The 13580-nt window shown below is 45.4% G+C and overlaps 1 protein-coding gene across 5 annotated transcripts in view; it reads left to right on the plus strand.

Moving 5' to 3' along the window:
* LOC126249890 (beta-glucuronidase-like) overlaps window positions 1-13580 on the plus strand; it is a 469370-nt gene that overhangs the window by 373611 nt on the left and 82179 nt on the right. For all 5 annotated transcript variants that reach the window (XM_049951515.1, XM_049951516.1, XM_049951514.1 and 2 more), the window contains one exon: window positions 3313-3458. In XM_049951515.1, coding sequence (XP_049807472.1) covers window positions 3313-3458 — 146 coding nt within the window. The remainder of the gene's footprint in view (window positions 1-3312; window positions 3459-13580) is intronic.

Consider the following 13580-nt stretch of genomic DNA (forward strand, 5'->3'; position numbering starts at 1 on the left):
GACTCGCTACTGCACTGCTGCTGCACTGATAATTCACCAGCGGCTGCTCAAGGCTCGACATATTACGTTCCAGAGAGACGTCAGTGGTTTTACCTGGATATTCTAGTGTATATATGACAATAGATCGCAGCGTTCAGCTTTTTCTAACACAAATAGCAGAGGATACAAAGACGAATAACATGTAGTGAATACAGTAATGAAATTTCACCGAAAACAATCTGAGGATCCCAATCAACGTCAAGAATGGAAGTACACTTGCGAGAAGAGAGAAGGAAGATGTTTTTTTATAATATTTCAGATAACTCTGTAACAAATGTTGAACTAGCGCGGTGGAAATAAAGTAGCGACAAGATGATGTGGGTTCAAGCATGAAAGCACAACCCAAGCGTGTAACAGCATTTCAAATGAGTAACGATGCACATGGTTTAAATTAGGTAAATCACTGATTATGATCTCGCTACATTACTGGTCAACTCCTGAGATGAGAAACTAAAAATAAAGAAATCCGAATGATTGGAAAAATCTACATAAGCTCCAAGCGCTCTTCGATTCCTAGGAAAGTCTCTGCTACAAGGCTCTGCCGATTGCAACATGATGTGAACAGACATCTGGTGTATAATAAGCAGCATTGCGTAACGATGCTCATACAGTGTAGTACTTAATGTTGGCTAGGAAGAAAATATTCAATACAATCCATCTAGAATAGTTGTCACAAATGCCAGATACTTTCCCAAAACATTTTATCAATTTCAGCAATCTGCATCTCAACCGAAGATGTTCCATAGCGCCTCAGTGCAGTAGCACCCGTTCCGTTAACAGGTCCTACAATGACGCTTTCTGGCACCCCCTTCCATTTTCATTTGGTATGGCCTTCTTCGTATGTAATTGCACATCATATGGGAGATAAATCTAAGGACATCGAGATTTTGCGGAGGACTTTAGTCTACTTAGTGAGTGGAAGTGATTCTTGAAAGAAATAAATGACAACTCGAATATCAAAGAAAGTTCGGCTTTAATGTTAACTTGAAAATACGTGTCTCATGTTAATTGGACATACCCTCGATAATACCATACCAGGTTACAAATGGAAGTCGAACAAGATGCGATATTTCAATCCAAGCGCCCACTTCCGTTTCATTCAACAACAAAAAAGCTCTGAAGCACTATTGCCATTGTCACAACGATGAACAGCTGTGAAACTGCAAACATTTGACTTTCTAGAAATACTGTCTCAGGATGATCATTGACTTTTCATACCAATACCATGTAACAAATTGAGGTACTATGTAAATATACCTCCAAATAATTCTATGAAAAAGTGATTGCTCTACGGACAGAGATGCCTCATGACATCCTGCTCATACGTGATCATAAGTACAAGGTGTTGTGTGGTGGACATCAGTTAAAAAGGTACAGAGCAAAACACCTGATGCCAAAATCTTCGAGATGACCTCAAAGATGATCCTCAGAATGGCAATATCTCCAGTGCCGAAGATGATATGAAAAGATACGTAGATTTACGGCCCAGTTTGTTGTTGAGACAAGTGGTGCAGGTTATGGCAGCAATAACATTTACTGCTCACTCTGCTCTTCCTAGGACCAAATGGTGCATGTCGGCAATGCCCCGCACAAAATACAGATCTGTTGTCTTGCACGGCTACGTGAGGGGCAGGTACGACTGCGAAAGAGCCGACAGTGGGGAGAAGGGGATGGTGGTGGCAATGCGCAGGTGTAACAATACAGATAATAGAAATTGACATCTAACGTTATGTTAGACGCCACGATACAGACTCGAGTGCGTTTCATGTGCCATACCCACTAAAATTAAGACATCGAGATCCCATCTCTTAATCACCTGAAGATCATACACTGATCAGCCAGAATATCATGACCACCTATCAATAGCCGGTTTGTCCACTTTGGCACAGATAACAACAGTAACGCGTTGTGGCATGAAGTAATAAGGCGCTGGTGAGTCGTTGGAGGGAGCTGGCACAAAGTCTGCGCACACAAATCACATAATTCTCGTAAATTCCGGGAAGGGGGGCCACGAGCTCTGACGCCACGTTCATTCACATCCCAGATGCGTTCAATTGCGTTCAGATCTGCAGCCAATGTACGGTACTCCTTGGCCGTCATGGTGCCTTGCACGAGCTCCACTATACCTGTGGATGCCCACGTGAACGTTCTCCAGAGCATAATGAAGCCGCCGTCAGCTTGCCTCCGCCCCGCAGTACAGGTGTCAAATGGTTCAAATGGCTCTGAGCACTATGCGACTTAACTTCTGAGGTTATCAGTCGCCTAGAACTTAGAGCTAATTAAACCTAACTAACCTAAGGACATCACACACATCCATGCCCGAGGCAGGATTCGAACCTGCGACCGTAGCGGTCACGCGGTTCCAGACTGAAGCGCCTTTAACCGCACGGCCACACCGGCCGGCGCTACAGGTGTCAAGGAGCTGTTCCCGGGGAAGACCACAGATTCGCACACTTCCATAGACATGACGAAGAAGGTATCTGGATCCATCAGATGCAATCCTCTGCCGCTGCACCGACGTCCAGTGCCGATGGTCACGTGCCCATTTCAGTTGGAATGCCGATGTCGTGGTGTTAACATTGGCACATGCTTGGGTCGTCGGCTGCGGAGGCCCATCTGTAGGAGTATTCGGTGCGCTGTGTGTTGGGTCACACTTGTACTCTGCCCAGCATTAAAGTCTGATGTTCGTTCCGCCACAGTTCGCAGCCTGTCCTACTCTACCAGTCCGACCAGCCTGTGACGTCTGACACCTATGAGGTGTAGTCGCCCAACCCCACGAGTTCTGAACGTGGTTTCACCTTGGCTTCGCCACATGTTGAAGGCACTAACCACAGCAGCGTCGAACAACAGACAAGTAGTGCAGTTTCCAAAATACTCGTGCCGAACATCCGGGCCGTCACAATCTGCCCTCTGTCACTCTCAGATAGATCGAGTGCCTTCCCCATTCTGCACGCGGACAACACGCTCACTGATGCTACATACACCGTGTGAGTGTCTGAATAGCAGTCATTCCTCGCCAGGTGACGCTGCTATCGCCTCGACGGGTTTATATCGATAGCGGGTCGGTGGTCATAATGTTCTGGCTGATCAGAGTACATGCGCGTGCGAACAGCTTAATATTATCATAGAACTTATTGTGTTAGAACCCGTAATTTAATTTCAGATTTTTAAAAGATGTGCAGCATAGCATTATCCTTTCTTATACATTAGTTTTATAAATCTTACGTTTGACATTCAGGGAGTTTTCACGTGCTCTTTCTTTGCATGTTGCAGCGCAAACGGCACGCGGGAGTACCAGTCGTACTCGTTCGACTTCTTCAACTACGCGGGCATCCATCGGCCCGTCCTCCTTTACACGACGCCCTCCGTCTTCATAGACGATCTCAACGTCGCCACTGACTACTCGCTCGACGGGACCGGTAAGTGCGCAACGTACACCAGCTGTGTTTAAATATGCACAGGAAACTCAACTGTAAATGCATTCTCGACTAGAGACCACCATTTTACGTTGTCGTTAGTGGTACTGAAGCATATATAATGCAGAAAATCGAACATTGCTAACTAATGATGCAAATGTACACAGAAATCGTTTGTTGATGCGTGCAAGGAGGAAGTCCAATCGGGCTGGCGAAAACACTTGTTGCTATTGTCATGAATCGTTTGAGTTGTGTGTTGTGCCTTTTGTTAAAATATTGGAATAAATAGTATTTTTATGTTGGTTTCATCTCAAATGATGCTCAAGTTTAGCTTCGGATTTTCGTGGTGCCCCTAACTCGACTAAAGCGAATGCTTACATGGTTCTACGTTCCCATCCTTGTCTTATCGAAGCTAATTCTCAACGTCTGTTGACATCATCATCGACGGGAACAGTGGAAAACAATGGACATGTTATCCTCTCACTGCAGACAATTATGTGTTAGACGGGTATTAATAACATACTCTCTCCTTTGTGTACAGTCCCTTGTCTAAAACCCTAAAAGCTGTCCTTCATCTGTGGGGCACACGCCTGTTCATGCAGCTTGTCAGTGTCCGACGGTATTAATCTGCCCGGAAATTTCATTTAATCGCACATTCCGCTGCCGAGCGAAAATTTCATTCTGAAAACATCCCCCCAGGCTATGGCTAAGCCATGTGTCCGCAATATTCTTTCTTCCAAGACTGCTAGTCTCGCAAGTTTCGCAGGAGAGCTTCTGCAGAGTCTGGAAAGTAGGAGACGAGGTACTGGCGAAAGTAAAGCTTGGGCTGTTCAATAGTAGAGTATTTGCCCGCGAAAGGGAAGGGTCCCGAGTTCGAGTTTCGGCCCGGAACAAAGTTTTAATCTGGTAGAATGCATCAGTAGAAGTACGTTCTGCAATATTCGATGTTATTTGCATGTAACAGTGCACCGTGTCAGGAATGAGTTTCTTCGATTTTGTGACTTCACTGATTAAAAAACGGAAGATGAAATTGCTGCGTGTGAAACGAGCAGCAATGACCCCTATACGCTTGCTTGTCACGAATATTTAGCTGCAACCGAATCCTTAACAACGCTTTCGTAAAATCGGTTGTCAAAACAAAGACCGAACCGCTCAGCGAGCAAGGAACATTATTTGATCGATTTCCCATTTCAGATAAACGCCAGCGAACACCATTGTAGCGTACTCATTTTAGATACTCGTACTCCGGCCAAGGCGAAGGTAACTGCACCCTGTACATTCCCAGTTGAATCGTACGACAGCGCCACCATGAAATCAAAGTTGAGCGATACGGTGCCAATCACGGCAAGGTAATAAAAATGTGTCTTGAAGTTGAGAACTGCGCTTAGTAACATGCCAAAAATGATAGACGGCGTTGTTATTCTCGCAAGGCAAAATTTAACAGAATCCAGGAAGGAGAGAATAATTCCTGAAGAAGCGTCAGGATGCTTATACACTCATGCTCATAAATTAAGGATAATTGCAGAATGTGGTGCCACACAACGTGGCAATACATAAAACTGGCGCCAGTAGCATAGGCACATAGGGAACACACACGACGCAGATCTGCAAGTCCACGGTATTGGTGATAAGTTGAGAAAGTCGTCCCGAAACATATGTGCTACAAAACGCCACAGTTTCCTGCGCATGTACCCCTACATCAATGTGTAAACGTACACAGGCTGCACAACGGGTTGACATACTCTGGATCAGGTGGTAGAGCAGCTGCTGCGGTATAGCCTCCCATTCTTGCACCAGTGACTGACGGAGCTCCTGAAGTGTCGTAGGGGTTTGAAGACGTGCAGCAATACGTCGACCGAGAGCATCCCAGACGTGCTCGATGGAGTTTAGGTCTGGAGAACAGGCAGGTCACTCCATTCGCCTGATATCTTCTGTTTCAAGGTACTCCTCCACGATGGCAGCTCGGTGGGGTCGTGCGTTATCATCCATCAGGAGGAAGGTGGGATCCACTGCATCCCTGAAAAGGCGGACATACTGGTGCAAAATGACGTCCCAATGCACCTGACCTGTTACAGTTCCTCTGTCAAAGACATTCAGGGGTGTACGTTCACCAACCATAATCCCACCCCACACCATCAAACCACGACCTCCATACAGGTCCCTTTCAAGGACATTAAGAGGTTGGTATCTGGTATCTGGTTCCTGGTTCACGCCAGATGAAAACCCAGCGAGAATCACTGTTCAGACTATACCTGGACTCGTCCGTGAACGTAACCTGGGATCACTGTTCCAATGACCGTGTACTGTGTTCGTGACGCCTGGTTTTACGGGCTCTCCTGTGACCAGGGGTCAATGGAATGCATCTTACAGGTCTCCGGGCGAATAAACCATGTCTGTTCAGTCGTCTGTGTGTGTCTGGAGACAACTGTTCCAGTGGCTGCGATAAGGTCCCGAGCAAGGCTACCTGCAGTACTCCGTGGCCGTCTGCGGGCACTGATGGTGAGATATCGGTCTTCTTGTGGTGTTCTACACGCACCTGGACACGTTTCCTGTCGGCTGGAATCGTTGCCATAATCTTGAGATCACACTTTGTGGCACACGGAGGGCCCGTGGTTCGACCTGCTGTGTTTGACCAGCCCCCTAGTCGTCCTAGTATTCTACCCCTCATTACGTCATCAATATGTGTTCTTTGAGCCATTTTCAATGCACAGTCACCATTAGCACGTATGAAAACGTCTGCACACTTACTCGCTGCACGGTACTCTGACATGCACCAACAATCCTCTGCGTATGTGGACTGCTGCCAGTGCCACAGTAGGTCAAATGCACCGCATGGTCATATCTCGAGGTGATTTAAACCCGCAAACCGCCCACCAGAGCGTTGTTTCATCGTGTATCAGCATTATCCTTAATTTGTGAGCATGAGTGTAGAATAAGATGAATCTTTGTCACGTTCGTTGTGTTTTACATCTACATCCACACTCCGCAAGCCACCTGACGGTGTGTGGCGGAGGGTACCCTGAGTACCTCTATCGGTTCTCCCTTCTATTCCAGTCTCGTATCGTTCGTGGAAAGAAGGATTGTCGGTATGCTTCTGTGTGGGCTCTAATCTCTCTGATTTTATCCTCATGGTCTCTTCGCGAGATATACGTAGGAGGGAGCAATATACTGCTTGACTCTTCGGTGAAGGTATGTTCTCCAAACTTTAACAAAAGCCCGTACCGAGCTACTGAGCGTCTCTCCCGCAGAGTCTTCCACTGGAGTTTATCATCTCCGTAACGCTTTCGCGATTACTAAATGATCCTGTAACGAAGCGCGCTGGTCTCCGTTGGATCTTCTCTATCTCTTCTATCAACCCTGTCTGGTACGGATCCCACACTGCTGAGCAGTATTCAAGCAGTGGGCGAACAAGCGTACTGTAACCTACTTCCTTTGTTTACAGATTGCATTTCCTTAGGATTCTTCCAATGAATCTCAGTCTGGCATCTGCTTTACCGACGACCAACTTTATATGACCATTCCATTTTAAATCACTCCTAATGCGTACTCCCACATAATTTATGGAATTAACTGCTTCCAGTTGCTGACCTGCTATTTTGTAGCTAAATGATAAGGGATCTATCTTTCTATGTATTCGCAGCACATTACACTTGTCTACATTGAGATTCAATTGTCATTCCCTGCACCATGCGTCAATTCGCTGCAGATCCTCCTGCATTTCAGTACAATTTTCCATTGTTACAACCTCTCGATACACCACAGCATCATCTGCAAAAAGCCTCAGTGAACTTCCGATGTCATCCACAAGGTCATTTATGTATATTGTGAATAGCAACGGTCCTATGACACTACCCTGCGGCACACCTGAAATCACTCTTACTTCGGAAGACTTCTCTCCATTGAGAATGACATGCTGCGTTCTGTTATCTAGGAACTCTTCAATCCAATCACACAATTGGTCTGATAGTCCATATGCTCTTACTTTGTTCATTAAACGACTGTGGGGAACTGTATCGAACGCCTTGCGGAAGTCAAGAAAAACAGCATCTACCTGTGAACACGTGTCAATGGCGCTCTGACTCACGTGGACGAATAGCGCGATCTGGGTTTCACACGACCGTCTTTTTCGAAACCCATGCTGATTCCTACAGAGTAGATTTCTAGTCTCCAGAAAAGTCGTTATACTCGAACATAATACGTGTTCCAAAATTCTACAACTGATCGACGTTAGAGATATAGGTCTATAGTTCTGCACATCTGTTCGACGTCCCTTCTTGAAAACGGGGATGACCTGTGCCCTTTTCCAATCATTTGGAACGCTACGCTCTTCTAGAAACCTACGGTACACCGCTGGAAGAAGGGGGGCGAGTTCCTTCGCGTACTCTGTGTAAAATCGAACTGGTATCCCATCAGGTCCAGCGGCCTTTCCTCATTTGAGCGACTTCAATTGTTTCTCTATCCCTCTGTCGTCTATTTCGATATCTACCATTTTGTCATCTGTGCGACAATCTAGAGAAGGAACTACAGTGCACTCTTCCTCTGTGAAACAGCTTTGGAAAAAGACATTTAGTATTTCGGCCTTTAGTCTGTCATCATCTGTTTCAGTACCATTTTGGTCACAGAGTATCTGGACATTTTGTTTTGATCCACCTACCGCTTTGACATAAGACCAAAATTTCTTAGGATTTTCTGCCAAGTCAGTACATAGAACTTTACTTTCGAAGTCATTGAACGCCTCTCGCATAGCCCTCCTCACACTACATTTCGTTTCGCGTAATTTTTGTTTGTCTGCAAGGCTTAGGCTATGTTTATGTTATGTGAAGTTCCCTTTGCTTCCGCAGCAGTTTTCTAACTCGGTTGTTGTACCACGGTGGCTCTTTTCCATCTCTTACGATCTTGCTTGGCACATACTCATATAACGCATATTGTACGATGGTTTTGAACTTTGTCCACTGAACCTCAACACTATCTGTACTTGAGACAAAAGTTTTGTGTTGAACCGTCAGGTACTCTGTAATCTGCTTTTTGTCACCATTGCTAAACAGAAAAATCTTCCTACCTTTTTTAATATTTCTATTTACGGCTGAAATCATCGATGCCGTAACCGCTTTATGATCGCTGATTCCCTGTTCTGCGTTAACTGTTTCAAATAGTTCGGGTCTGTTTGTCACCAGAAGGTCTAATATGTTATCGCCACAAGTCGGTTCTCTGTTTAACTGCTCAAGGTAGTTTTCAGATAAAGCACTTAAAAAGATTCACTGGATTCTTTGTCCCTGACACCCGTTATGAACGTTTGAGCCTCCCAGTCTATATCCGGGAAATTAAAATCTCCACCCAGAACTATAACATGGTGGGGAAATCTACTCCAAATATTTTCCAAATTATCCTTCAGGTGCTCAGCCACAACAGCTGCTGAGCCAGGGGGCCTATAGAGACATCCAATTACCATGTCTGAGCCTGCTTTAACCGTGACCGTCACCCAAATCATTTCACATTTCGGATCTCCGTCAATTTCCTTCGATACTATTGCACTTTTTATCGCTATAAACACGCCTCCCCCTTCACTGTCCAGCCTGTCTCTGCGGTATACATTCCAATCTGAGTTTAGGATTTCATTACTGTTTACATCTGGTTTCAGCCAACTTTCTGTCCCTGGTGGGGACCGTTTATTAATGAGAGCAGTTCTGGGACCTTTCTATAGACGCTCCTGCAGTTTACTATTAGCACATTAATATTGTTATTGCCTGTTGCGTTTTGCCTACTCCTACCTTGCCGCGTCTCAGGAGGAGTCTTGTCGGGCCTAGGGAGGGAATTCTCTAACCTAAAAAACCCCCATGTGCACTCCACACGTACTCCGCTACCCTTGTAGCCGCTTCCGGCGTGTAGTGCACGCCTGAACTATTCAGGGGAACCCTACATTTCTCCACCCGATAGCGGAGGTCGAGAAATTTGCACCCCAGATCTCCGCAGAATCGTCTGAGCCTCTGGTTTAAGCCTTCCACTCGGCTCCAAACCAGAGGACCGCGATCGGTTCTGGGAACGATACTACAAATAGTTAGCTCTGATTCCACCCCGCGAGCGAGGCTTTCCGCCTTCACCAATTCCGCCAACCGCCTGTACGAACTGAGGATGACCTCTGAACCCAGACGGCAGGAGTCATTGGTGTCGACATGAGCAACAATTTGCAGTCGGGTGCACCCAGTGCTCTCTATCGTCGCCGGTAGGGCCTCCTCCACATCTCGGATGAGACCCCCCGGCAAGCAGACAGAGTGAACACTGGCCTTCTTCCCCGACCTTTCCGCTATTTCCCTAAGGGGCTCCATCACCCGCCTAACGTTGGAGCTCCCAATAACTAATAAACCCATCCCCCCGTGTGCCTGCTCGGACCTTGCTGAAGGAGCAGCCACATGTCCACTCACAGGCAGAGCGGGCGATGCCACACGGCCAGCCTCCACATTTAACCTCCGCCTCGTGCGCCGCGAACGCCGCTGAACCCGCCACTCCCCTTTGGGAGAGGGTGGCCCAACCGCGCCCGGTACCCGCAAAGATGTCTTGACAGCAGGGACAGTGGGTGAAGCATATAACACCTGGGGTGTACCTTGCGACGCACCAGAATCCCCACTGCCGCTACACTCCGAGGCAGCAGCCTGAAGACGGCTGACCGCGGCCATCAACACGTTCAGCTGTTCGCGAACAGTGGCCAGCTCCTCCTGCGTCCATACACAGCAGTCACACATCCTATCCATCCTAAGGAATCTATTTACTGAAGAGAGTTAATCAACTTTTAACTAGACTGCTAATTCACTAAAGGCGGCTGATTATTGACTAAACTGTGATTGCTAGCCACTTCTTGTAGAAAGCAATGAAAATAGCACTACCTGTCTCTGGACTGTATTGAAAACAAACACTAAATCTATGGAACACTATTAATAGCACTCGACAATTATAGCTTCCTAAAAGCAAAAACACACGGAAGAAAAAGTGACAAGTAAGAAAAATACAGTTAATACTCAAATTAAGGTAGCTCGCTGCACAGCAGACGTGAAGCAGACGGCGGTTAGGACGACACTGACTGCCGTGTTGCTGCCAGAGCGACAGGGTCACCTTTCTTTTAACCCGTAAACCCTCCTCGTCCAGTTCTTTAAATAATCGAACCAGTTGTTTAAATAATCTAACTGCCGTGTATAAAACAGCTACAATCGTCTGATTAAGTTGCAAATGAGTTAATGTGTTAAATATTTTGTTAAGCATGTAAGTGAGAAAAAGTTAAGAAAAAGCTTGGAATCATGTGTTAAAGTTAATTGGAAGTCGTTAAGTGCTGTCAACATAAAGTACTGGATGCATATAGTCCGGGTAATTTGCACGCTCTGAGTTCAACTGCCTCAAAGCACAAACACAGTTTCTAACCATAATGCTCGTGCTACCCTGTTAAACCTCGAATATAAGGTTATAGCTATTAATGAGTAGATTATGCAGAATTTTAAATTTTGGCCAGTTATACGAAAATTAAAAATCACATTTCTGTTGCCGTTGGAAGCCGTCACATAAGCAACATGCAACAGGGTCTGTGGCGCATTAGTGGGGCTAGCAGTTAAGTAATATAAGGTAGTGTATTGAAGTCAAATACTGCGTAAAACATTTTGGTGCCCAAACCGGTTTCGAAGTATCATTTATTTTTAATAAGCCATGGAATGGTTAATGGCATAAGGCTGCTTCAAAGTATGACTAGTGTCCGCACATGTGCGAAGCTCCTGTTAGTAGAGTCAACTGATCGGAATCTCGCGCTTACGACCATGACCTTAGGCCATGACTCTTTCCAAGAGCATGGGCTAGTGAAATGACTGTTAAGTTGAAACAAGTTTAAGCAATGAAGTATTTTGAGCATTTGATTGCAATTCACTCAACTATTGAAGGCAAAGTTTAATCACAAAACATTGTGCATAATAGGGTCCAAAACAAGTAAATATAGGTTGGTGTATAAGTTCCTAGCGTCTTTCCATGAGTTTATACACATTCCATTGTCAATCTTCATAAGTAATATATTTTCCTTCACTGTTTACAACAGTCTGCCAGCATTGGTGTAACTTGTATATTCCGCGACTGTAGGCATCACGTCGTTTTCAGCCGTTCAGCCATGTTCGGAGCGCATTTTCCTCCGGAGAGGAAGTTCCTTGAAGGTTGTTAGACAGAGAGCGGAAAAACTGAAAATCTGAGGACGTAAGATCAGAGGAATAAGATGACTGCGGAATGACTTCCCAACCCAACTCCTGCGTAGTGTTATTTGTCAGTCTAGCAGAATACGGGTGGGCGTTATCGTGGGTTAGCATCACTTCACCCAGTGTTCTTGGTTGTTGTGCTTGGACAACGTTTACAGGCCGCCTCAGTTGTTGACAATAAATGTCGGCAGAGGTGGTTACAGCTCGGGGAATCAATTCGTAGTTCACCATACAGTCGATGTTCCACCAGATGCATAACATTATCTTTTATGGATGGGTGCAGATCTTTGCACGGGGAGTTACTGCTTTGTTTGGGCTCAGCCATTCCCTTCTCTTCGTTATGTTAGCTTAAAGAAACCATTTCTCGTCACCGCTAACGATACGGGATAGGTTGGTTCAAATGGCTCTGAGCACTATGGGACTCAACATCTTAGGTCATAAGTCCCCTAGAACTTAGAACTACTTAAACCTAACTAACCTAAGGACATCACACACACCCATGCCCGAGGCAGGATTCGAACCTGCGACCGTAGCAGTCCCGCGGTTCCGGACTGCAGCGCCAGAACCGCTAGACCACCGCGGCCGGCCAATACGGGATAGGAATGGTTGGTGTTCTTCATGAGCCAATTGACGACGAGCAAGTAGAAATGCACTATGGCCACCCTCTGATTTTTGTGATTTTGACCTAGAGCTTGCGATACCCATACACATGATTTTTGAACCTTCCCTATTGCATGAAAATTTCGGACGACGGTGGATCACAGTTCATCACATTTGCCAGTTTTCGAGTACACTATCGTGGATAACTGCAGATTAATGCGTTTAAACATCTTCAGCAGACCCCGAAGGTCTTCCTGAGCGTAGAGAGGCAGTAATGTGAAAACGATCCTCATTAAAACGAGAAAACCATTTTCTTGGCGTGCTCTGTCCAATGTCATTAACTCCATACAAGCCTAAAATGTTTATGGCTGTATCCTCTGCTCTCAAACGTCTATTGAACGCAAACAGAAGTATATCGGAAATGTTCCGATTTCTCCAGTTGGTACTCCATTTATAGTGTGCACAGCTCCACTCAGTGCCTCCAAATGATAATATGTGAGCACAAACAGCAACTAAGGACAAAAAAAGATAATCGATAAATAAACTCATAGCAACCGGAATACCAACATGCAAAACAAAACCACTTCGAACTTACGCACCAACCCAATAAATTGACTCCAGAAAGGAGATAATCATTAAAAAAGAGAAACAAAATCGAACATCTGTTTCCCACAACAATGAAATTAACGGATTATGTGGCCATCTCTAAATCCAATACATACTTGGCATGATGCAAGAGCTCCATTGTGAGTCCATTCCATCTCCGAGAATGGGTTGTAAGTAGATTTGGAAAAGCGTTTGGTCGAAGCTGGCAGACTACAGGTCTCACCACAATACATCCCAGACGATCTGTATGCCTGAGAGACCGCGTTGTGCCAGTCTGTGCGTCGAACTGCGAGCAACTGAGCCATCCAGGAAACCTGTGGTGATAGATAGAGAGAGAGAGAGAGAGAGAGAGAGAGAGAGAGAGAGAGAGAGAGAGAGAGAGAGACCTGGTTTAAGGCCAGAATGCAAGGGATGCAAGAATATGCAAGGTGAATCCATAATTGATAGCGAAGATTGATACGGATGAAAGTATACGGTACTAGGAAAAAAAATTCAAATGCGTAACTTCGGTTCAAATATTGTTTGTGATTATAAATATATTTTAAATGTAAATTTTTCCATTAAGTTCCTATATAATTGGGTTCTAATTTCACCAAAGGCCTACCTTATCTTGCACAAATTTGCGGAATATGGCAGATGCATGATAGGACACCACGGTGTTTGGGAATCTTTACTGCTCGTAAAGTGTTTTATTTTTTTATGT

Source organism: Schistocerca nitens, chromosome 1, assembly GCF_023898315.1.
Source record: "Schistocerca nitens isolate TAMUIC-IGC-003100 chromosome 1, iqSchNite1.1, whole genome shotgun sequence".
Taxonomy (NCBI): domain Eukaryota; kingdom Metazoa; phylum Arthropoda; class Insecta; order Orthoptera; family Acrididae; genus Schistocerca; species Schistocerca nitens.